The sequence below is a fragment of the Oncorhynchus kisutch genome, linkage group LG1, assembly GCF_002021735.2.
Source record: "Oncorhynchus kisutch isolate 150728-3 linkage group LG1, Okis_V2, whole genome shotgun sequence".
Classification (NCBI taxonomy): domain Eukaryota; kingdom Metazoa; phylum Chordata; class Actinopteri; order Salmoniformes; family Salmonidae; genus Oncorhynchus; species Oncorhynchus kisutch.
The window spans coordinates 67,805,228-67,829,839 of record NC_034174.2 but is presented as its reverse complement, the minus strand read 5'-3'; the positions used below and the strand labels follow the sequence as shown (position 1 = coordinate 67,829,839).

General features: G+C 43.0%; 2 protein-coding genes across 2 annotated transcripts in view; one reads left to right on the top strand and one right to left on the bottom strand.

Moving 5' to 3' along the window:
- The window catches only part of LOC109888541 (syntaxin-8-like), a 43,224-nt gene extending 26,263 nt beyond the window's left edge, over nucleotides 1–16,961 (bottom strand). The window contains exons 1-6 of the mRNA XM_020479711.2: nucleotides 16,837–16,961; nucleotides 16,148–16,247; nucleotides 14,363–14,457; nucleotides 13,933–14,043; nucleotides 9,199–9,329; nucleotides 6,395–6,487 (exon numbers count right to left, since the gene is read on the bottom strand). Coding sequence (XP_020335300.1) covers nucleotides 6,395–6,487; nucleotides 9,199–9,329; nucleotides 13,933–14,043; nucleotides 14,363–14,457; nucleotides 16,148–16,247; nucleotides 16,837–16,853 — 547 coding nt within the window. The 5' untranslated portion in view covers nucleotides 16,854–16,961. The remainder of the gene's footprint in view (nucleotides 1–6,394; nucleotides 6,488–9,198; nucleotides 9,330–13,932; nucleotides 14,044–14,362; nucleotides 14,458–16,147; nucleotides 16,248–16,836) is intronic.
- A 2,786-nt stretch (nucleotides 16,962–19,747) lies between these two features.
- Nucleotides 19,748–24,564, top strand: LOC109892885 (TBC1 domain family member 24). The gene is made up of 8 exons (XM_020485784.2): nucleotides 19,748–20,246; nucleotides 20,509–20,884; nucleotides 21,073–21,729; nucleotides 22,073–22,228; nucleotides 22,998–23,061; nucleotides 23,156–23,254; nucleotides 23,461–23,782; nucleotides 24,118–24,564. The coding sequence occupies exons 1-8, from the start codon at nucleotides 19,823–19,825 to the stop codon at nucleotides 24,294–24,296; spliced, it is 2,277 nt and encodes a 758-aa protein (XP_020341373.2). The 5' UTR covers nucleotides 19,748–19,822; the 3' UTR covers nucleotides 24,297–24,564.
- Nucleotides 24,565–24,612: the final 48 nt, after the last annotated feature.

The following is a 24,612-nucleotide window of genomic DNA, read 5'->3' as shown; positions in this document are numbered from 1 at the left end:
ATAACAATCCTGGATGTTTAGGCCACATGTATCTGTTCAAAGTGATCTTCCTTCTGGATCTTTCCGTCATCTTCCACCGGCAGATCTCAATCTAAATGAAGTTTTGTTTCTCTCTCTCTCTGGTCTGAATGAGCTCACTTCTGTACAAAAATATAGTCGCCTAACAGAAAGATATGGACACCGTGTTGCCTAGCGATGGTGAAATCCACTCAGAGTGTTATTAGTAAAACAGAAAAAGACCCAGGCAGGAGTACACACAGAGGTCACGGCTGGGATATTTGATGTGCAAAGCAGCGAGCAGCACATTTTGGCGGAGTCGTCGCAGGGCCGCAGTCTATTTATTAAAGTGGAGAAGAGGTGGAGGACAGGAAAGAAAACAGAGCAAACAGCAATGACTGATTCCTCTGAAAGGTTTGTGCGTGGGGAATTTCAAGGGGATCGGCTTAGCGGGAAACTTTGTTGATTAAATAGCATCAAACAGCGTGTGGAAAATAAATGAACTCATCCATCCATTTGATCAGCCCACGTCGACTATGCTGGATTTTTTAATGAGGCTTGTAATAGGGAAGATAACCCTGGAATGAAAGGGTGTGTGTGTGTGTGTGTGTGTGTGTGTGTGTGTGTGTGTGTGTGTGTGTGTGTGTGTGCACGTACGCTTAACCACACACCCTCCTTTCCCTGGTTATTCCAACCAAAGTGAGGGTGTATTGTGGAAAACTAGTCCCTACAGCTGGAACCCTCCACAGCCCCGCGAAAAGACCCACTTTTACAAGACTGGCCGTCACTCATAATCACAGACCACTGTGACACGGGCTGATGTCATTGTTCCAGACCCGAATCAGAGAAATATCAACACCAATAAAGTCAAACAATGTTGATTCTAGCAGCAAAAACCTTCATTTCGTTGATATAGAACATTTAGTGAGACGCACAGGGACATTTTCTGCCACATTGAATTTGGAAATAAAAATATGGTTGATTTACGCCACATCATGTCAGAAATATGAACAGGCCTGGTGATGACACACATCATAAATAATCTTCACACCCAAAAACGTAGATTGACTTTTTCTTTTTATAGGTATTGAAGAAACAGAACAAAAAGAGGGAAAATCTACTGTCCAAATGGGAAAAAGGCTTTCTTGTCTTCACAGATCACACCTGCAAAGCCTGGGGATTAAAACTGCTACTACTTTGCTCAACCCTTTCTCACCATTCATTGTAGATTCACAGTGTTTTTTAAGACAGGGATGCAAGAGAAACCGAGGGCCTTGGGTTCATTTCTTAAACTCATAACAGGTCACCTTCACTGATGACCCTGGCTTCAAGCTCTTTCCCAAAAAGGAGCCGACTGCAACCTCCACTGCACTCAGGTCAGAGGCTAGCCCCGAGCACAGAGCTTAATCTATTTACGGGGAAACACTGCAACAGGACTGAGATCAGAAGAAAAACGGAACCCCTAAAAAGACAGAGAAAGGGAACACTCAAACTGTCGGAGTCTAGGCTTTTCAAATGAAATCAATTTTCCCTGCCTCTCCAAAAGCATTATGCTAGCCTGTTAATTTTACGTTGTCGATTTTGTCATTTAATACAAGTAAGAAATGAAGCACCTACAAAGCTGTACGACGCAATAATACGGGTCACTTAAGTACAACTCGGCAAGAAAAACATTCCAAACGCTTATTCACACGAAGTATATGCAGAAAACATTAATCGAACCTCTGTGTCTCATATAAGGGCATATAAAGCATTAACTGTTCTGTTAGGTTGTGTGTGTGTGTGTGTGTGTTCCCTGAGTGTGTTCCCTGAGTGTGTTCCCTGAGTGTGTCCCCTGAGAGTGTTCCCTGAGTGTGTGCGTGCCTGCAGGCCCGCATTCCATCATGCATTTGGGTATATAGCCCTATAGCTTAAAGACCTTTTTAAAACACCAGCACATCCTTAATTGTCCCATCAAATACAGTATGCCCATCAGAACCTGGGTGGTATGATGTCTTTAGGGTGGCATGGCTTGGTTTGGTGTGGATTCAAGTCACCCACCAGTTTCTCCAGCCTGCAGCCACGGCTTCCTGTACCCCAGCACCCTGCAAGGCCTGCGGGGCCCTATGCAGACCGTCCCGCCCCTAAATCAAGCAAGGGAACTCTCAGGCTAACAGCAATCAGTATGCCTGGCTGTTTGAAGTCCTTCCCTGGCCTCCCCTGCTCACCACGCTGTGTGATATATCCTCTTTTTTCCACCTGTCCCACACCTCTTCTGGGACCATGACATCTCAGCCATAACTCACAGAGAGGAGAGAGAGAAGAATGAGTGGAGAAAGAGGAGGTGGAGAGAGGAGGGAGAGGGTAGGGGAACAGAGAGAGGGAAGATGGGAGGAGGCAGAGGATAAAGAGAGAGGAGGTCGAGGTGGACGAGGCAGAGGAGGTAGAGAGGAGGCAGAGAGAGAGAAGATGGGAGGAGGCAGAGGAGAAAGAGAGAGGAGGTCGAGGTGACGAGGCAGAGGAGGTAGAGAGGAGGCAGAGAGAGAGAGGGATAAGTAGAGCCAGAGAGAGAGAGAGAGGAGGTCGAGGTGGACGAGGCAGAGGAGGTAGAGAGGAGGCAGAGAGAGAGAGGGAAAAGTAGAGCCACTGAGAGAGAGAGAGGAGGTCGAGGTGGACGAGGCAGAGGAGGTAGAGAGGAGGCAGAGAGAGAGAGGGATAAGTAGAGCCAGAGAGAGAGAGAGAGAGGCGGTCGAGGTGGACGAGGCAGAGGAGGTAGAGAGGAGGCAGAGAGAGAGAGGGATAAGTAGAGCCAGAGAGAGAGAGAGAGGAGGTCGAGGTGGACGAGGCAGAGGAGGTAGAGAGGAGGCAGAGAGAGAGAGAGGGATAAGTAGAGCCAGAGAGAGAGAGAGAGGAGGTCGAGGTGGACGAGGCAGAGGAGGTAGAGAGGAGGCAGAGAGAGAGAGGGATAAGTAGAGCCAGAGAGAGAGAGGAGGTCGAGGTGGACGAGGCAGAGGAGGTAGAGAGGAGGCAGAGAGAGAGAGGGATAAGTAGAGCCAGAGAGAGAGAGAGAGGAGGTCGAGGTGGACGAGGCAGAGGAGGTAGAGAGGAGGCAGAGAGAGAGAGGGATAAGTAGAGCCAGAGAGAGAGAGAAAGAGGAAAGAGGGTTAAAGAGAGGTTAACGCCTCGATCACACCCATAGCGTCACTGCGCAAAATGGTACAATGCATCACCGGGATATGTGTGCAACAAAAGTTCAACATTCGCCTTCTGCTACCATTTCTGCCAAGGCGTCTACGCACACAGATTGACGCATACGTTCGATAAATCCAGCGTATAAAGCCATACAGAACGCACTGCAACTGCCTCCGCAACGCAATGGCAAGCGCAGCGCTCCGTTGGAAACTAATGTACTTCTGGTGTACCAAAATGCAACGACACTGTCGGTGGGATCGAGGCGTAAGGAGAGAAAATACAGAGAAGGGAGAAGAGAGGGGCAGAGGTAAAGAGGGGAGGAAGAGAGAAAGCGAGGGAAGCCTGTAGGCTCCAGAGCCCTGAGGCCTGTGTGTGAGACCGGGTGAGTAATAGTCAGTTGGTCTCGTGAACTCTGAGCCCCACTGTAAATTCAGATGGGAAGCCGGTGGAGACTGCAGGATGTTGGACTGATCCACTATTGGATCCCCCCCCCCCCATCTCATCCCTCTGTTTATCACCTCTATGTAATACCCCCGGGGACAGGCATACAGGTGGGCCAGTCCGTGAGACCAGGCAGGCCTCCTAACACTCTTATTTGCCGGGTTTGGTTTCAATTTCAACCAGGCGGACCTGGTTAGAGGTTCGAACATGCACAGGGGACTAGGCGGCGTTTGGAGATGTATTCGGTCGTGATCGAAAATATGGAAAGAGTGAAAGAGAGCCGTTATCAAAAACTTTGGATAAAGTGCACTTTAGGGGAATGTGGACTGCCTAGCTAAAATATCAAAGCCACTTTGTATCAGGGCTGAAGTGTTCAATCGCCTGCTCCGCCTGCTTGCTGCCGGGGCATCGGGTCCGGACTCTCAGTTAAACTCACCGTCGTCGCGTCAGACGATCTGCCGCTCCGAGGTCTTTTGTTATTGGAAACACTGACGCCACACACTTAAAAGAAGAAACGCGAAAAGAGAATAACACGTCGGTTCGGACTCTGAGGATTGAAGGGGAACCAATGATCCTTCTCTAGCTCAATAAGGTAAGAGGAGAGCAGGCTGAAACTATCAAGCCGTTAGCTACCCTCTGACTCGGGGAGGATCGCAGGCCAAACGTCTACTGTTTGTTCCCAGCAGCAGAAGGGAAACTCGTTTTTGTTTCCATCTCAAAAGGTCATTCGATTACACATCCCTGCGGGATCTGTTTCAGCACAGCCCCAGAAAAGGACCATACAAAGTCATCTGACCAAACTTGGAACTGGCCATCTAAAATAAACACATTATAAATAAATTGAAATATGCATTGAATATTCATAGGTGTCCACCAAAATGGCTGAAGAACATAAACAAAGTGGTGTGATTTTGGGGCTATGGCTTCATCCGCTCCTCTCCGTTAGGACTAACAAAATAACTAAGAAGCTGTTTAACATTATTGGGATATAGCCTACATTTATAATGTCCCAGAGGAAGGAGTCTGGGCTCTTTAGGGAGAGAACATCAATCATGTCATCACATTGTGCTCATGGCGGGAGAAAGAAAAGCACCATTTAGTCCAACGGTCCACTAATTGTCTGGCCCGCGGGGGTTGTGGCGTTGCGGTGCGGCCCGGGAACATGCCAAGAACAGCAAGCAGGAACTAATGAACTCAGTGTAACGTTCCTCTATCAGACCACTAAGCCCACTCACTCCATACGCTCTACAGTCAATATACAGTGACACCAAGCCTGATAGAAGTCCATCTCGATCTTCCTCTGCCCCCTATAGGCTTTGGGTGTCCTCCACACGTCAAGAGCGCCCTAACATATTCTGTTCTCAGAAAACGTCGCTTTGAAAGGAGATATATATATATATATATATATATTTTATTTTTTTTAAAGGCCCAGTGCAGTTAAAAACTACATTTCCTGTGTTTCATATACATTTCCACACTAGGTTGGAATAATACTGTGAAACTGTGAAAATGATGATAATGCCCTTTTAGTGTAAGAGCTGTTTGAAAAGGCAGCCTGAAATGTCTGCCTGTTTGGACTGCCTGGTGATATCACCAGGTTGTAAATGAGTTAATAGACCAATAAGAAACAGATTCCCAAACCTCTCTGCCAATAACAGCAAGTTTTCAGTTTCCCCCTCCACACTCAGAACACTCCCAGACAGTCCTAGCAAAATTGTTTAAGAAATTGTTCTTTGCTACAAAGGTGTTTCTGTTCATTTTAGATTTTTTTAAATTGAAAACAATCCTGGTAAGGTACTTAAATGTTACCCAGAAATGATTGGATATCGAGACAAAAATGGCTACATTGGACCTTTAAAACGAATAATCAGGCAAAACTGGAGTCTCTTGAGGATACAACTAAGAAATGTGTAGTTGAGATGGAGAGTGTACAGTTGAGGAAACAATGAGATCTAATGGTCCTGTGAGAGACGGTTGAGGAAACAATGAGATCTAATGGTCCTGCGAGAGGCGGATGATGACTATCTGGCATCCTACAACCTTTTCTCAAGTGCCTCCATCTGTAGACGAACCGGAGCGATATGCTCAGACCTGCCTTCAGCCCGCCGCCTGCCTCCTATGACAGAGCTATTTACAGCAACACAGCCATTACCTCAAAGCGGATCTGATTCCAGGACAGCACTTGACTCTCTCCGCAAACGCATTAAAACAGTGTGCCAGGGAGCTCACATTCCTCCTAACCAGACTATACAGCCTGACACAGTCACAGATCCACCCCCAGCAGAGCTCTTCTAGAAGGACGGCTGGACGTTTTCTGAGAGCTCACCTTGAGGTCACTTTAACAATAGAGATGCATCGTTTACGTCCCAAATGGCACCCTATTCCCTATATAGTGCACTATTTCTGACCAGGATCTGGTGAAAAGTAGTGCACTGTGTAGGGAATAGGGTACCATTTGGGATGAACACTTTATTTAATTCTGTGACTCTGACCAAGGTGGCTTGGAACACCTGTAAAGGGTACTGACCCCTGTTCCATGATTGAAATAATAGCGTGTCTGATTGATTTCACACAGTGGTTTGGAGTAAGGTGTGGCTGGTCTGGTGTGTGGCTGGTAGAACTATGCATGAACTATATACACCCTTCCCTTGTTAGGGAGACACATACACAATATGATAAAGAGCTTGTGTCTTACTGTTGGGGTGAAAGGTAGGGTGGACTTATCTGATTGACGCAGAGTAGGTCGTAGAAGCAATAGCAGACACACACACACACCCATCCTTACCATTTTGCCCGTCCAGCTCGTTGCCTATATCCTGACCCATCCGCTTCTGTCGGCTGATGACGGCAGCTAACGCGTCCAACCCAGCATCCTGAACTGTTCAGAGAGAGGGATGAGAGACAAAGGGGTTAACTCAGCCCTGTTCAGCATGATAGAGAGAGACAGACAGAAATAGAGAGGTGCTCCATAAGAGAGAGACCTATACATTATAGCAGGGTTCCCCAACTGGCGCTCCGTGGACCGAATTTGGCCAAAGGGCGATTTTATTTGTCCCTCCAACTTTTCTGAGCAAAAAAATAAATAAATCCTGCAAAGGTAAGCGTTGATACTATGATGACAACCTGATGTTTCCTCAAAAGTATATATCTACAGTGCCTTCAGAAAGTATATATCTACAGTGCCTTCAGAAAGTATTCAAACCCCTTGACTTTTTCCACATTTTGTTGTGTTACAGCCTGAATTTAAAATTGATTCAATTTAGATTTTTAGGGCACTGGCCTACACACACAATACCCATTTTTTAAATACATTTTATGTTAACAAATTAATAAAAAATGATAACTAAAATGTCTTGAGTCAAGTATTCAACATATTTGTTATGGCAAGCCTAAATATGTTCAGGACTAAAAATGTGCTTAACAAGTCACATAATAAGTTGCTTGGACTCACTCTGTGTCCAAAATAGTTTTTAACGTGATATTCGAATGATTACCTCATCTCTGTACCCCCACACATACAATTATCTGTAAGGTCCCTCAGTCGAGCAGTGAATTTCAAACACAGATTCAACCACAAAGATCAGGGAGGTTTTCCAATGATACGCAAAGAAGGGCACCTATAAAAAATAAATAAATGCATTTAAAAAACACACATTTAATATCCCTTTGAGCATGGTGAAGTTATTAATTACACTTTACACACAGTCACTACAAAGATACAGGCGTCCTTCCTAACTCAGTTGCCGGAGAGGAAGGAAACCGCTCCAGGACTTCACCATGACTTTAAAACAGTTCCAGAGTTTAATGGCTGTGATAGAAAACTGAGGATGGATCAACAACATTGTAGTTACTTAAAAAAAAGTATTAATGTGCAATTATCCAGGTGTGAAAAGCTTACCCAGAAATACTCACAGCTGTAATTGCTGCCAAAGGTGATTGTAACTTTTTCCACTTTGACAGAGTATTTTGTGTAGATCATTGACAAAATAAATGACACTTAAATCCATTTGAATCCCACCTTGTTGTAGCACAACAAAATGTGGAAAAAGTCAAGGGGTGTGAATACTTTCTAAAGGCCCTGTATATATTTGTATTTATAAGACTGTAAAAACACCACCAAATCAGCTCTAAGGGATCTTCTTTTTGGAAATCTGTTCCAAAGTATTCACACTCATCATAGAGAGAGATACGTGATCGTATACAAATGTAAGCAAGGTTTGAAAATATTATGTTTTAGTGAAATATATCTGTTTTGGCTTCTTGCGGTTCATTTGTGGTCTACAAATGATTTGTAATTGCGTTCCGTCCTCCTGACCATCCCCTCAAGAAGAAACAAATGGTCCCATAGCTGAATCTAGTTGATGATTCCTGAATTATACAGTTCATCAATAAACAACCCACAATTAGGAAAACCCCATTCAACTCACATACAAATACTCTAGAGCACATTACGCATCCACACAAAAATGTGTCAGATGTAGCAGCGGAGAGGTGGTAAAACTATAAAGACATGCCGAAATTCTTCTTTAATGACTCATTGGTAGAGAGAGCAATTTTGTGATTTCACAGAGCAACCATTTGGTGAGTAGGAATGACGCTATTGGGGTTCAGCACTGGGGAGCAACACTAGGGGGCAGCGTGCCACAGGTGACTCACAGCACTTAAAACACACACACACACACACACGACAAAGACATGCCTTTACGCACAAACAAACAAACACACACACACACACACCTCAGCCTGACTTCTGTTATTCTAACTGTTCTAACTATACTCGGTGAAAAAGGAGAAGGGGGCAGCTGAACAGTGACTTTGTGAAAGAGACGGATACATAACTTGTGGGAAGCTATCATTCTCTATCACAATTTTACAGAGGAGTGGTGTTACACTGAGTTTGTCCAGGTTATTATATGTGCTTCATGGGGTTCAGGGAATTAGTGAGGAGAGGAGAAGGCCCTTTGTCTCTAAATTTGACACAGACACCACCACAGGAATCTGTGAGACCACAGATTTGGTTGCTCACTATAGGCTCTAAACTTACATCCGGAACTCCCAATGGGGGCTCAAAACCTTGATGCGGTTTCACTGTATCCCCACAATACTGACAAACTGAAAATAGCCAGATCGCAGCCAGAACTGTAATGGAGACATAACAGAGGAGACTCATGTGGAGTCAGGTGAACTGTACTAGGATCAGCCTGGATGTTGCAGTTACAGTGCATGTGGGAACAATTTAGGAACTGGGAGAGGCTGGAAATCGAATCTGCTGAATGTGAGTTACTGTGTTCACCTCATCCTGTGACCGTGTGGATATAGTTATCAAGGTGTAGCCTCGAGGAGGACCGCCATCTCTGTGTTTCCTACTAGAGGCACTGATCACAGGTCAGTTTTGCATGGGTGAAGTTAGGCCTCTGAAGGTACAAGCTGATCCTAGATCTGATCAGGGGTGTATTCAGAGTCAGTGATGTGAAACGTTCGGACTGTTGTAGACAGATATACAATGAATAGAGCTGACAACACCCCCTAGTCTACCTGACAGTTCCACACCATACACTTCTATCTGAACTTTGAACCTTTGAACCTTACCCTCGACGATGCGCTGCTGCTGCTGTTTGATCGCGGAGAAGCCCAGGCCCCTGGTCTCCTCTGGCTCGTTGACCAGCCAGGGGTTGGCCGAGGCCCCTCCTTCTCCTCCCGCTCCTGGCATCAGGGTCGACCTGGGAAATGTCACACAACAACATGATCAGCATGCCAAGGGTGGAGAGAACGCACTCCCTGTACCTGTCAATCACCTGACCGGGACACACGTCGGAACTACCGACACGCACCGTCAACCCTCGGCTTCGCAAACAAACACGGTACAATGGACACAAGTGCAACCTCTGTGGCAAGCGGTTACATCTGTAACACTCATGTTACTCATCTGATGTGGACTTGTGTAACAACATGTCCTTCCCTTCAGATGAGACAAGGCTTATTTATTTTCTTGTTTGGTTTTTACGTTCTGAACAAGGAAGCAGATATGTTTAGTTGCTTTAAAAAAAAAAACTAGTACCGGCTTGTTCGACATGTAAACACTGCATGCTAATCATACACAGCCACGGGCCCTCAAGTTTACAGTTGTGTTTCACTCTGACTGACACACACACGCGCACACACACGGGCACGCACACCAGAGTGCTCTTGTTGTGTTGTGTAGCGCTTAACACTGTTGTGTGGTTTTGAGCAATTTTTCTGTTAATGGGGAAAAGCTGTCTGAGGCTGCCTCAGACCCTGAGGTTGTGTTGCGGTGAAGTGTCAAGCTCTCTGTTAGTACAGATAGATCAATCCCGTCCGTCAAGACAGTGTCACCTACTGGTCAGACCCAGCAATTCACCTCAGACAGCGCTGACTGGACTGACTGGAGGACTGGCATTGGCTGTCAGGGGACCTTGGGGGACAGCCATTGGCTGTCAGGGAAATTAGGATTGCAGCCATTGGCTGTCAGAAGTAGGCACTTAAAATCTCCTCCACTTCCCTTAACAAAGCCCATTTACTACATTATCATACAGCTCATCAAATCCTTGTGGTACACTATGTTGAACAGAATGAATAATATGTCATTGTAGATGTGATTCCAGGCTCATAACAAACCACAATGTCACCAGGTAAAGTAATGGTGTGATCAGAAACCTCAAATAGGTATACTTGTTGACATTGTGAAGTTCCTCTCCTCACGCTGGTATTGGACAGGACAGGTTGTACTAAATTTGAACTCAAAGTTGGTTGTGATGTATGTCAAGCATGGCGCCATCTCCTTCCTTCCTCTTTCCGAGGGCGAGTGTGTAGTTTGAAGCACCCCATCTCCCTCTCTTTACTCCTTGGCCCAGCTTACTCAGCAGCGGCGGCCAGGGCGAGACAAGGAGGTCGGCAGCCAGCGCTAAGCTAATCTTTCCGACAGGTTTGGTAACTATCCTACCGCGTGGCGGATCTCCACTTCCTCCCGCCGTGTGAAGATTAAAGCTTATCCAATTAACCGCCCACTGGGGCCCGCCAACTTATTAATCAGGCATCTCTGGGCAGCCCGCATCACACTCCACTGCCACCGAGGACCCGATAGACAGACAGGCCTCTGAGGCTGTAACTTGGACAAGGCCGATTGAACTCATTTCGACTTGTTGCAGGAGTGATCAAATATAAAGTCTCTTTATGTAGTGTTGTGGTGGCTCTCTTGTCGAGATGTATGTTTTGTCATATATATATATATATATATTTTATCCCAGCCCCCGTCCTCTTCAGGAGGCCTTTTGGTAGGCCGTCATTGTAAATAAGAGTTTGTTCTTAACTGACTTGCCTAGTTAAATAAAGGTTAAAACAATTTAAAATAAGGAGAGATTGATAAAGGGAAAAGGGGTGGTAAGGGGCTTGGGGGTGTTCCAAAGAGGGTTGGGGTGCAGTGACCCTTCAAAATGGAGGCGCCACGTCTCTTCTTTGCTTGATTAGAGGCTAATCTCTCTCTAATGTATTGTTTCACAAATAAAATAAGCCCCCTTATCCCGGACCAACCCCTCTCCTCGAAAAAATGGAACAGCTTAGGTTATCCAAGCGAGGCTAATACCCACCCCAAAGACCACACACTGAGTGCCAGGTCTACCTACCCACTCTTCCCCACCCCCTCTCAAATCATCCACCCACCCCACGTCAGTATCAAAGTACAGAATACACTGTGAATCAAAATACAGTACCAGTCAAAAGTTTGGACACACCTACTCATTCCAGAGTTTTTCTTTATTTGTACTATTTTCTACATTGTAGAATAATAGTGAAGACATCAAAACTATGAAATAATGCATGAACGGAGGAACGGAGGCAAATTTGGACTCATCAGACCAGGACAGGACAGATTTCCACCAGTCTAATGTTGATTGCTTGTATTTCTTGGCCCAAGCTAGTTCCTTCTTCTTACTGGTGTCCTTTAATATTGGTTTCTTGCAGCAATTCAACCATGAAGGCCTGACTCATGCAGTCTCCTGTGAACAGTTGATAAAGAGATGTGACTGTTACTTTTTATTTTATTTTACTAGGCAAGTCAGTTAAGAACAAATTCTTATTTTCAATGACGGCCTAGGAACAGTGGGTTAACTGCCTGTTCAGGGGCAGAACGACAGTACCTTGTCAGCTCGGGGATTTGAACTTGCAACCTTTCAGTTACTAGTCCAACGCTCTAACCACTAGGCTACCCTGCCACCCCGTGAACTCTGTGAAGCATTTATTTGGGCTGTTAACTAATGAACTTGTCCTCTGCAACAGAGGTAACTTCCTTTCCTGTGGCGGTCCTCATGAGAGCCAGTTTCATCATAGCACTTGATGGTTTTTGCGACTGCACTTTGAGAAACTTTAAAAGTTCTTGACATTTTCCAGATTGACTGACCTTCGTCTTAAAGTAAATGATGGACTGTCTTTTCTTTTTGTTTATTTGAGCTGTTCTTGCCATAATATGGACTTGGTCTTTAACCAAATAGGGCTATCTTTTGTATACATTTATTTGATTTAATACCACCCCTACCTTGTTATAACACAACTGATTGGCTCAAAAGCATTAAGGAAAGAAAAGCATTCCAGGTGAAGCTGGTTGAAAGAATGTCAAGAGTGTGCCAAGCTGTCATCAAGGAAAAGGGTGGCTACTTTGAAGAAGATAACATATCAAATATATTTTGATTTGTTTAAAACTTATTGGGTTACTACATGATTCCATATGTGTTACTTCAAAGTTTTAATGTCTTCACTATTATTCTAAAATGTAGAAAATAGTAAAAATAAAGAAAAACCCTGGAATGAGTAGCTGTGTCCAAACTTTTGACTGGTACTGTATATTTTCCCGGGGAAACTTGAAATGGTAAGATCACAAGAGTAAGATCAACTCTGTAATTCATTAGTTGCCATTTGATTTAGTTATGGGCCACCAATATTCGTAATTGTCTGTGGGATCTATAAAAAGGCTAAAAGCAAGTGTTCCCATCCCTCCCTGCTTTCAGCCCCTAAGTGGATTAATCCAAACAAGAAAGTCTGTGAAACACGTATAAACGGAGCAGTCTCAGATCAGACTAATAAGAAAATAGTTAACGTTTCGAAAGTCTGCAAATTTGATCAATCGATGACTGATCCTGAGTTTTACCACACACGGCCATTCCACTATTCCTGGAAGGTAAATTGAAAACCTCAGTATTATCCCTGTAGCCTGTGTATTATTAAAAGAGCACGATCCTGTCAAATGAATGGGGTTTGACCCTCATTTAATTTCACATACAAAACATGCTCAAAACCTGACAGCGGAAGTCCATGCCGTTACCACTGAGTGAGTGCCATTCATTTCACCTCCTGGCTGTCCAAATATATGTCACCTGGGCTGGGGCAGGTCAAGGCAGATGCTGAGTAATGACCGTTTTCCGAAGTGTTTTCCTAAGCTCCTGTACAGAGCTGTCACTTCAATTAAGAATAATATGAGAATACAGGATATAGCCAGTGGCATCCAGTGCTTTGATTGGTCCACTGGCAGATGAGGATGACAGGATGAGGATATGAGCTCAGCGGAGAGTGATAAACTATAAACTCTAAAAGCTTGGGTTGCACATCCGATCCCTTTAATTTTTTCACTGAGCCTCAGTGTACCAGTTTCGGGCAGTGCCAAGAGTGTGATCACCAGTGCAAGACAAGCAAAGCCTCTTGATGAATGAGAAACTGAGCGATTTAGAAGTCAACTGCCCTGCGCCGGCCCCAATATGACAGACTAGACAGACTAGACTTCCAATGGCGTCGAATGGGCTCAGACAAATGGTCGTACGGAAGTACAAAGACCTTCTTTGCATACAAAGTTAGTGACCGGTGACTTATCCTCAAAAGAAACCGTGGATCCGTTAGACCCTTCAGACACATCTGGGCTGAGACAAAGTCAAGACAATTAATTGGCAGCACTAGCAGATAGAAAGAGATAGTTCTCCGCTGGCAGGACGGGCTTTGGTGCATCACCAATTGCCTATGACCGATGTTCAGATTCTGGTCCATTTACATTCACTTACAATGAGTGGCATATGCTAAAAGGAGACTTAATGAGCAGTGTGTGTGTGTGTGTGTGTGTGTGTGTGTGTGTGTGTGTGTGTGTGTGTGTGTGTGTGTGTGTGTGTGTGTGTGTGTGTGTGTGCGTGCGTGCGTGCGTGCGTGCGTGCGTGCGTGCGTGCGTGCGTGCGTGCGTGCGTGTGTGTGTGTGTGTGAGCGTGTGTGTGTGAGCGTGTGTGTGTGTGTGTGTATTACTTATACATAATGAGCTGTAAGAGGGAGTAATACCTCGAGAGCTCTGGATGTGTAACATCACCCTTGAACGTGGCATTTAGCTGCTTGTCCCTGGTGACCAGGTCGTCAACAAGATTCTGTCTCCGATCGGCTTCTGACTGCATTCTGGAGAGGCAGTTGTGTTAAGGTCAAAAATGTTTGACCCCACAACATGATTAACAAGGAGTTGGACTATTAGTTTACTATCAATCATCTATAAAGTAACAGACAATGCAAATCACAGATTTTCATTGCAGAGAGTGAAGGATTGATGCAATTTCTTACAAAGCACTGCCCTCTACAGGACCTTTACATACAGGACCTTCACATACAACTACACCGCAGTGTCATGAATGTGAAACCAAACCGGTTTGGTGCACTGTGCTGCGTGTCATCAGTCACATGACCAGGAGGACCAGTGATAATGTTGTGAAAGGAAGGATACATGCGCCGAGAGGATGAGGCTCGGAGCAAACTCTCTCTGAGCTGGTTGATGTTTTGTTTCAGCTTCTGCAGCGACGCTCGCAGTGTCATGTTGATCTGGACAGACAAATAAACACTTTTACAATCAATTTCTAAACAGAAATGGTAAAATACAGTAGCTACAGTGCCTTCAGAAAGTATTCACACTCATTTACCTTTTCAACATTTTGTTGTGTTACAGTCTGAATTTAAAATGGATTAAATTTAGATTTTGTGTCACTGATATACACACAATACCCCATAATGTCAACGTGGACTTTTGTTTGTAGAAAATGTTAAGAGATGAATACAAAATGAAAAGCTGAAATGTCTTGAGTCTACAAGTATTCAACACCTTTGTTATAGCAAGCCTAAAATGTGCTAAAATGTGCTTAACAAATCACAGAATAAGTTGAATGTACTATTCCAGGGTTAAATAATAGTGGTTAACATGATTTTTTTTATAACTACCCCATCTCTGTACCCCACACATACAATTATCTGGAAGGTCTCTCAATCAAGTAGTGAATTTGAAGCACAGATTCAACCACAACAACCAGGGAGGTTTTTCAATGCCTCGCAAAGAAGGGCACTGATTGGTAGATAGTAGCATTTTAAAAAGCAGATGCTGAATGTCCCTTTGAGTGTGGTGAAGTGGTTAATTAGGCATTGGATGGTGTATTAATACACCCAGTCACTACAAAGATAATGATGTCCTTCCTAACTCAGTTGCCGGAGAGGAAGGAAACCATTCAAGGATTTTCACCATGAGGCCAATAGTGATTTTAAAACAGTTACAGAGTTTAATATGGTTGTGATTTCAGAAAACTGAGGATGCATCAACACTGTAGTTACTCCACAATACTGACAAATTACAGAGTGAAAAAAAGGAAGCCTTCACAGAATAAAAATATTCCCAAACAGGCATCCTGTTTGCAACAAGGCACTTAAGTAATAGAGCAAATAAATTAACTTTTTGTCCTGAATAGAAAGCATTATGTTTGGGGGAAATCCATCACAACACATCACGGAGTACCACTCTTCAGATTTTCTAGAATGGTGGTGGCTGTATCATGTTATGGCTATGCTTGTCATCGGAAAGGACTAAAGGATAAAAATAAATGGAATATAGCTATAATCACAGGCAAAATCCTAGAAGAAAACCTGGTTCAGTTTGCTTTCCACCAGACATTGGGAGATTAATTCACCTTTCAGCAGGACAATAACCTAAAACACAAGGCCAAATATACACTGGAGTTGCTTACCAAGACAACATTGAAAGTTCCTGGTTTGGCCTAGTTAAAGTTGATATAAATCGGCTTGAAAATCTATGGCAAGACTTAAAAATGTCTGTCTAGCAATCATCAACAATCAACTTGACAGAGCTTGAAGAATTTAAAAAGAATAAATGGGCAAATATTGTACAATCTAGGTGTGCAAAGCTCTTAGAGACGTAAGCAAAAAGACTGCAAAAGGTGCTTCTACAAAGTATTGAATCAGGGGTTTAAAAGGGTATGTGAATTATATATTTCTATGTTTCATTTTCAAAAGTGTGCCAACATTTCTAGAAACATGTTTTCACTGTCATTATAAGGTATTGTGTGTACAGTAGATGGGTGAGGGAAAACAATATTCAACATATTTTGAATTCAGGCTGCAACACAACAAAATGTGGAGTAAGTCAAGTGGTATGAATATTTTCTGAAGGCACTGCTATATACTTTTGAGTAAACAAATATGTAGTTAAGCAGGTTGTCATCATAGTTACCTTTGCAGGATTCCCTCCTGTCCTCTGTTGTCTGTTTCTTTCATGAATATTCTCTGCAATTTCTTGAACAAGGCGGCAAGTGGCATCATAATTCTGTAACCTACAAAAACCAGGTTGGTATACAATTATCGTGAGTAGTACTATAGTTGAATATGTAGTTAAAATAATTGGTGTATGAACCACTATAATAAAGCCAGTTCAAAAGAAGATGTTGCAATTCTTCAAGGTATAACAATAACAACAAATAAATCAGTTGGAGACTAATTCATTTGGGCTGATTGAGTGTGGCCAACTTTGTCTCGAGTTTAGATTAACTGTCATTCAGCACTGGAGACAATTTGTTCCTCATCATAGCTACTGGTAACGTTAGATAAATTAGCTAGCTAGCTCGTTAGCTACTTAAGTCATAACCCTGCGTACAGTATGTTGTTATCGGCGAACGAGCATTGCAATTCATTTCGTGTGAACTATCAATGGGAATGATAATATAACATACAGACCGACTTATCGAGTCAAGTCGTATTTAGCTATTTATTTTTGAAGTAGCCGGTTAAAGGGAAAGGAGTTACTGTTACTAACGTTAACAATCCAGCTAATAACACACATATATACATTTGAAGACGTATTTCTATATTTCATCCAACGCTATCTTAAACATACTCATAATGGCCACCTTAAAATCTGCTTACCAGGGATCTTGAGACATGTTAACGAGTTATAATAAATACATTTTTTCGATATTTACTCCATAGATTGTGTGATAATTAGGAGGCACTTCCTGTTTGGGTGTGATGTCAGGAGGGAGTCCTGTGAGTAACAAACGTTCAGTCGTGAAAATAAGCAAGGAGATAGACCAGATGCTTTTCAACTTTCTTTGGAGAAACCGTACCCATTACATTAGGAAAACTGTTGTAATGAACACTTATGAGAATGGTGGACTGAATTTTCTGGATTTTACTACTTTAAATAATATATTCAAGATCATTTGGATAAAACAATTCCTAAGAAGACCCACTTCTATCTGGAATTTTATTCCTCATCATGTCTTCTCTACTTTTGGTGGCCTTAACTTCATGTTGTTTTGCAATTATAATATTGACAAAGTTCCAGTGAAACTTTCTGCTTTTCATCGGCAGGTTTTCTTGTCATGGTCCTTAATTTATAAACACAATTTTTCTCCACACAGATATTATATATGGAATAATCGTGATATATTGTATAAAAATACCTCTCTGTTTTTAGAATATTGGTTCCGAAATAATATCCTATTGGTGAGCCAACTGGTAAATGCAGAGGGTCTTTTACTCAGTTATAAAGAATTCTTATCACTTTACAAGGTCCCTGTAACACCTAAAGATTTTGCAATTGTTTTAGATGCCATTCCCTCAGGTGTTGCTATGTTATTCAGGAACATGTCAAGACCTGACCCTCAGAGCCTACCTTCTATTGACCCTGTTGACTCATCAGTAGGAAAGATTTGTTTCTCTTTTGGTCCATTCAACAACAGAGCGATACGATCCTTGTTTCAGCAGGATGTTGTATCTATACCTTATGTCATGCCTTATTGGAATGGATTTATTGATAATATCTGTTGGAAAAAAGTTTGGATGTTGCCACAAACATACCTACTTGTTAACAAAATTAAGGAAATTTCCTTTAAAATTATTCATAAATATTATCCTGCCAACCACTATATGAAGAAGTTTAAGGAAAACATCAACTCAAATTGCTCCTTTTGTAATGACCACCCAGAAACAGTTGTGCATCTTTTTTGGCATTGTATGCATGTAAAAAAACTGTGGCAAGACATCAGTAGGTTTATAATTGAACACATTTATGAAGATTTTACACTATTGTGGAGAGATGTACTGTTTGGATTCTTTACATACAATAGAAATAAGCGGAATCATTTTTATGTAATTAATTTCATTATTCTTTTGGCCAAATTTCATATACACAAATGTAAATTTACAAACAGAAAAACACATTTTCGTACCCTACAAAAAGAAATTGAACTGTATTTTAAGACGGTTAAATGCTCTACTAACAAAAAAGCTGTTAGAATTGTAAGTATATGCATGTCCCTTAAGGTCCTTGTGTAATTGTAATGTGATATTGTACCCCCTAGCTCGATTGTCTATTGTTTGTAATCTATGTATGCTTGTGTTCCCTCATGTGCTTTATGTATTGATTTGTTGTTAATTAAAAAAATAAAATAAAAATAAAATAACTTCAGTCGTGAATCGTTTACTGCAATGAGAAGCTGATCAAATGAATCCAAATCAATCAATTGTAAAGTTCCTCTCTGACAGAGCTGCTGCTGTCCCCAAGTCCCATACCATACCCACTGTAGCCTGCAAACCAAATGTTCATTCACAGTTGACAAATCTTCTAGTCTCTGTCACTGTGTTGGTGTGTATCTACCCTCTTAAAATAAGTAAATAAGACAATATCCAAATCATTTCTAATAAACATTATGACTTTATTTGTTTCTATTTATTTATAGAGCTGTGGCTGTGTGGCCTTGGCGACAGCCAGCAATGTAATTACTTTTGTTTTGGTGGTGTAAAGGTCATAAAAGGGCGACATAACCACTGCTCATGTTTTGTTGTTTTTGAAAAAAATGTCAACACGGCCTCACATTGCCCCCTGTTTGTCTAGTGATATGGAAGTCCTTATTGTAACATTATGTGAGGATTATGACACTACTAGTATAAACATACTGTAGGCTACAGATCCTTCAATCATCAAGATAGGATACGAGTTTGTTTTTCCTCAACAACATGTAAGCCCACATTTAAATAGATCTATTTACAGAGGTTTCTATGTTTCATAGCAAAACAATGTGTGTTTTGATCAAAACAATATCTGTTGTGTGAAATGATAACCTTTGCTAATTCTAGGAATAGAGGAGCCCATTTGGCACGCCCATGTTTTCCTATAAAACAGTTTCATAGAGCTACTGTATGTTCCTCCAGGAAAAGGGAAGGGAAAGGAAAATGCATTCAACTGAGATGTGTTTTCCGCATTTAACCCAACCCCTCTGAAGAGACTTAGAAAGTAAAATAATCTTTCATGTTTTTGTTAAATGTTGCCATAAACATGCAAATTAACAATAAAAGATAAACCAAGATACCAAATACAATATCAGATAAACCCAGGAAGATAAACTGGTTAAAAGTAGGATACATGCTTTGTGAGAACACTCATTTCTATATAGTCATGATTTTCACACATATTTTGATACATCTAAATGTGTATTCACATAATAGCATAGGCATTCACTTCCCATATATGGCAATGGAGACTGTCCTTTACACAGTAGCCTATTATCAAATGAAACAATAATAATTTTCCACTTTATTGATGTTTTGATTTCATTGCCCTAGTTCATTTGTTGCTGGTGTTGGAAGTTGAAGAAAGGAGGCATTCCTTTTCTCCACAGTAATTGGACTTAAGTCAGAGGAATTTTCCACTCGGAATACACAAAAACACTGTAAACAAACCCATATCACTTTCTGTGCCGGTCACCTGACGAACTGACAACTGTGTATAAAACCTACATCCACAGGGCACATGGAAAACATTTAGAAGTATACCACCACTGGAGACTGTCTTGTCATTGATATAGAGGAGAACTTGACATTTGCAGAGGAGAATATTGTACCAGGCAGCATGATCCATGTTTCAAGAACGCCCAAGTTCTCCACTTGTGGGACTATACATTTAGACCCGTCTCCTATGGAAACAACCGCTGACCAGGACCAGGACTTGAGCTCAGCAGCCAGACACAGAAGACCCAGGTCCCATTCCTACTACAGCCCAGAGGACGCCAAAAAGTATGGCGTCGAGACGGCGAAAGATGAGAACGTTGTCAGGCCACGCTCCAGGTCTTTCTATAGTTACGAGACGTCTGAACTCCACAGAGAAGGAAACTTTACCAGGTCCAACGCCATGAGGCCAAGATCCAACTCCCTGGAGAAGAGTGGGGACAGGAAGACGGAGAATAGTGCGGATGGGAATCTGGGGATCATGGCTCGGCTCAACAAGAGATCCAAGTCCAACACCAACAAACACTTGCCATGCAGAGATCTCAATGGTATGCAAATTACAGTATGTTTAAAAGTGTCTGATTCATGTTTATTTGACCATTTATGTTTATTTTTCTATTTTGCCATATTCCTAGTGTTATATGAAGAACAGAGGGGAGAAATGCAGAATATGCACAAACACAGTGTACTTAATACAAAACAACAATGTTACTTTGGATGGACACAGATCTATAACAATTAACTTATTAAATAATACATTTATTAATTAGGATGTTAGTAGCTAATTTTCTTCCTCCCTCTCTCCAACAGGCAGAAGAGGCAGTCTGAAGGGTGTCCCCATGATGACCATCTCTGAATCAGAGAACTGGGAGATCAGCTCCTGTTCTGGCATGAAGTATGGCCAGTTTGTGGACTGGGAGAAGATCGACCCTGAATCTTCAGAGCGCTACCAGAGGATTCTGAAGTCGGACCACCAGGAGCTGAAGACCATGGGTCGATCAGGGTTCTGGGCCATGCCCCATACACTAAGGGCCAAGGCCTATTATCATATAATTCATGGTATCAACTGCAGGTCCATCAACCCGGATCGAGATCGTTACCAGGATGTGGCCAAGAAGCTCTTCGGGGAGCAGAAGATGAGCACACACCCGTTCCCTGAGTACATGGATGATGGCGTGATCCCTAGGTACTGGCTATGAAGCTATCAGAGAAGAATGGTTCAGATGATCAAATCATGATCAAATTATTTTAGTCATTAAACTTTGATAGGAGAATCTGAAGATGATCATGCTTTTTCCAATATTACATGTACATTATGTTCTGTTCATAACATGATAACACAGCAAGTATCTTTGTTATTCTTCGCACCCCCAGGTACTGCCTCAACGAAGCTGGTCTCAATTCTGTCAAAAAGGTCCTCCTCTGCATCGGCAAGCACTTTCCGGACATCAACTTCTGCCCAATCCTCCCAGCCTTGGTGGCTCTCCTCCTGCATTTCAGCGAAGATGAAGCAGAGTGCTTCCACAGTATCTGCCGCCTTATCGCCTACAATGACCCCAACAAGCGCTACATCGACCAGACATTCCTCACCTACCGGGCCTCCTGCATGACCTTCGGTGACTTGGCCAACAAGTACTGCCGCGGCATCCGCAAGCTCATCGCCAGCTCCCACCAGAACCTCTTTGAGTTCTACTCTGATTGGATCATGTGGATCTTTGCCGACCTCCCCTTCACATACGCTATCAGGGTCCTGGATGTCTATCTCCTGGAGGGTTACAAGGTTCTCTACAGGGTGGCTCTGGCTCTTCTCAGCTTGTACAAGGTCTCGGTTTCGTCTCGTGTCGCCGACGTGGAGGACTTCAGGCGAGACATGAAGAGCTTTGTGGAGAATGTGGCACGTCACTGCACGGTGGAGAAGCTGCTGGAGAGGGCCTTCAGTATCCAGCTGGCCACGCGGAGGGAGCTCAACCTACTGTTCAACGCTAACAAGGACTCACTCATGCAGAAAGGCATCAGTATCCACCAGAAGCGGTGAGTGAGGCTATTGGTCAAGGGAGTTCTTTGAGAAAATGTTTCTACTCTTGATGAACATCTAATTGGTCCACTCTCTGTTAACGGAAAACAAAAGATAGTAAGCCATCACCAAGTCAGCCCTATTCCTCATAGGACGATTATGACAGATTACGTTCAACCCACTTTGTTATAGAGATGCTACCGTTGTTCTACCAAACTATACCTAGATACGGTATCCCTTTGAGCTGTAAAACGTTTACAAATCTTTACTTTCTGAGTTCCTTTACATTTATTTGTAATCTGAAGATACGCTTAAAAACAAATATTTACATTCTCAAACTGTTTCTGTTCCTCCATAAAGGCAGTCGTGCCAGGTAGTGGATTTTGACAGCTTCAGGTCCAGCGTTGTTACGGGGACAGAGATGAGGATTGTCTGGGCCTGGATCCCTGAACGCTTTGCCCTCTTCAATCCCAAAAGGCTGTTCAGCACCAACGAACATGGCCGAAGCCTGGCCTCGTAAGTGACTTTTATTCACTGTTTTACCTAAGTAGTGGATCAAGTGGTGAAGACATGTACATTCAGCAGCCCAGAACTGTCTACAGTAAATACAACAGCACAGAGCTGTATAAACTCGCATTAGGGTTCAGTTTCATAATAATGAAAGGCTGTATTGTTAGTATCAGTAACATTTTTGCCTTAAGGTGCATGACCAAATGTTCTCCAGTTCGTATGTGGGAACAGTTCCTGTTACATCAGTTAACAACAGTTATTCATGTCTCTAGAAGTGTTCTGTTGGTCTGTCAGGAGAAAATGTGGTAGATAATATTCATCAGCACTTGCAAATCGTTTTAGAAATGCTCTGAATGCCTATGTCACAATTACCGGCTGTTGTCTCGTCCTAGAGCGCGTCCAAACGTTGAGACGCCAATAGTTATTTTTCTCCACTATGAGGAATCTCTATGCATGTTGACTCTGATGTCCTTCAAAGAGTTTGATTGGGATTCTCTGACTTTCCCTTGTCACTGTGCTGACACGTACCTGCCTCAGCAGACATGCTTTTTTAAATTGGTTCTAGCCATACACAGGGTGGTCGTGCCAGGATGTGATGACCCCAATTAAAAGTCTGACCCTGACCAGGACGTCACCCCTCCATTGAACTTTGAACTTTCACCCCCCATAAAGACATTCCAAGGGGCTGGGATTGTTGAATAACCGTTGTCTAAAAAAGTTTCATTGCTATTGTTCACTGTGAGTGCTTAAAGTAGTTTTTTTTCCTCATTTCAAGATTTTATTCCTGTGTTGAGGGGCATGAGCCAGCGATCTTGCTTCTGAAAACTGTGGATGAAGAGGTGAGTTTACAGTAGCAGAAAACCTTTTTTTTGTCTATTTTTTGACACTCAACTAGATTCTATGCAGACTTTTTACCCCTGTGTCACTCCACAGGTCTGTGGTGCCTTCCTGTCGACAGATTTGATTGAGCGGAAAAAGTATGATTCAGAAGAACCTGCGTATTTTGGGACTGGGGAGAGCTTTGTTTTCACGGTGAGAGAAATTGCAATCTACAGATCTGAAAAGGCTGGTTTTGCAAATGTTTTTTCCTTTGATTTTGATCAATTGTGTTAGCGTAAAAAATACTGGTTGAAATCTTTACTGATTGTGCTGTCGAAGAACACAGGCTCCATTCCTTTCCCATGTCAATCAGTCAATGCAGGAACTTAATTGTTCATTCTTAATTCATGGTCTTTCAGCTTCGTCCAGGCATGGAGCGCTACCAACGGGCTGTGGTTAACATTACGGCCAAGAGACAACCTTCTCCAGACCTTCGAGCTGCTCGGGTCTGTGTATACACTTCCTCTGGTAAAGAGGACTCCTCCTCTACCCCACTCTCCACCACCTCTACTACCAACCACACCAACCTGACCTGTCCATCCGGGACCCTCCAGGACCCTAGCTACCTGACCATCCCCTTCACCGCCTCCTCCCCCGGACCTCTCTCCCCCTCACCCAAGAGGGCCAAGGAACAAGGGGCCTCCATGTTCATCGCCGGAGACCATGAAAGGCTAGTCATTGGTAAGCTGCTCATATGTAGGCTAATTGGTTTGCTGTTCAGAGTTGTCAGTAGAGTGTCACAAGGAGTGATCAATAACCTTCTGAAACCCGGATAGGCCTGATTGTCTCAGGAGCATTACTGCCACGTATAAGAGTTTTTGCAGCGACTTTGACGATGGTGGTAGGAAACAGCTTAGGGCTTCTCACATGGCCTATTCTTTGTATCCACCCTTTGTATTCTTTGTGTTGATGTCAACATTACTGAGAAGTGCAGCAGCTAGAAGTGGGCTGCTGTTATTACTGTAAATTCAATGCTGACATATTTTACAGTGAGCGTGATGTGTTTGTCTCGCCAGGTGGCGATGGGGGTCATGCTCTCTGCCTCCAGGCTGATCTGGAGGGGGGCTACACGGAGCGATGTGACACCTTCGAGAGCGCCCCTCTCTGCAAGAGACACTTCAAGATCCGATCACTGGAGGTGTGGGGAATTCAGAACTCTATCTCGTTCTCACACTACTTCTCTTACTGTCATTAAAAGAGGAGGCTGACATATGTTCCCCCCTCTTATATGAACTTCTCCTAATTTCTCCTAATTCCATTTCTCCTAATTTCTCCTAATTCCATTGTCCATTTGATTAGACTGTATTTTTCTTAGTTATGTGTGTTGATGACAATGACCCATAGGCTAAACTAAACAGGGTTTGTACAGTGCATTTGGAAAGTATTCACACCACTTGACTTTTTCCATATTTTGTTACGTTACAGCCTTATTCTAAAATTGATCAAATCATTTTTTCCCCTCATCAATCTACACACATAATGACAAAGCGAAAACAGGTTTTTAGACATAT

Bases quoted from the DNA above. Each gene is read 5' to 3' on its own strand.
- LOC109892885 (XM_020485784.2), top strand. From the start codon at position 19,823: ATGATCCATGTTTCAAGAACGCCCAAGTTCTCCACTTGTGGGACTATA. The intron at 22,229-22,997 runs GTAAGTGACTTT...CCTCATTTCAAG, and splicing joins CATGGCCGAAGCCTGGCCTC to ATTTTATTCCTGTGTTGAGG. The intron at 23,255-23,460 runs GTGAGAGAAATT...ATGGTCTTTCAG, and splicing joins GGGAGAGCTTTGTTTTCACG to CTTCGTCCAGGCATGGAGCG.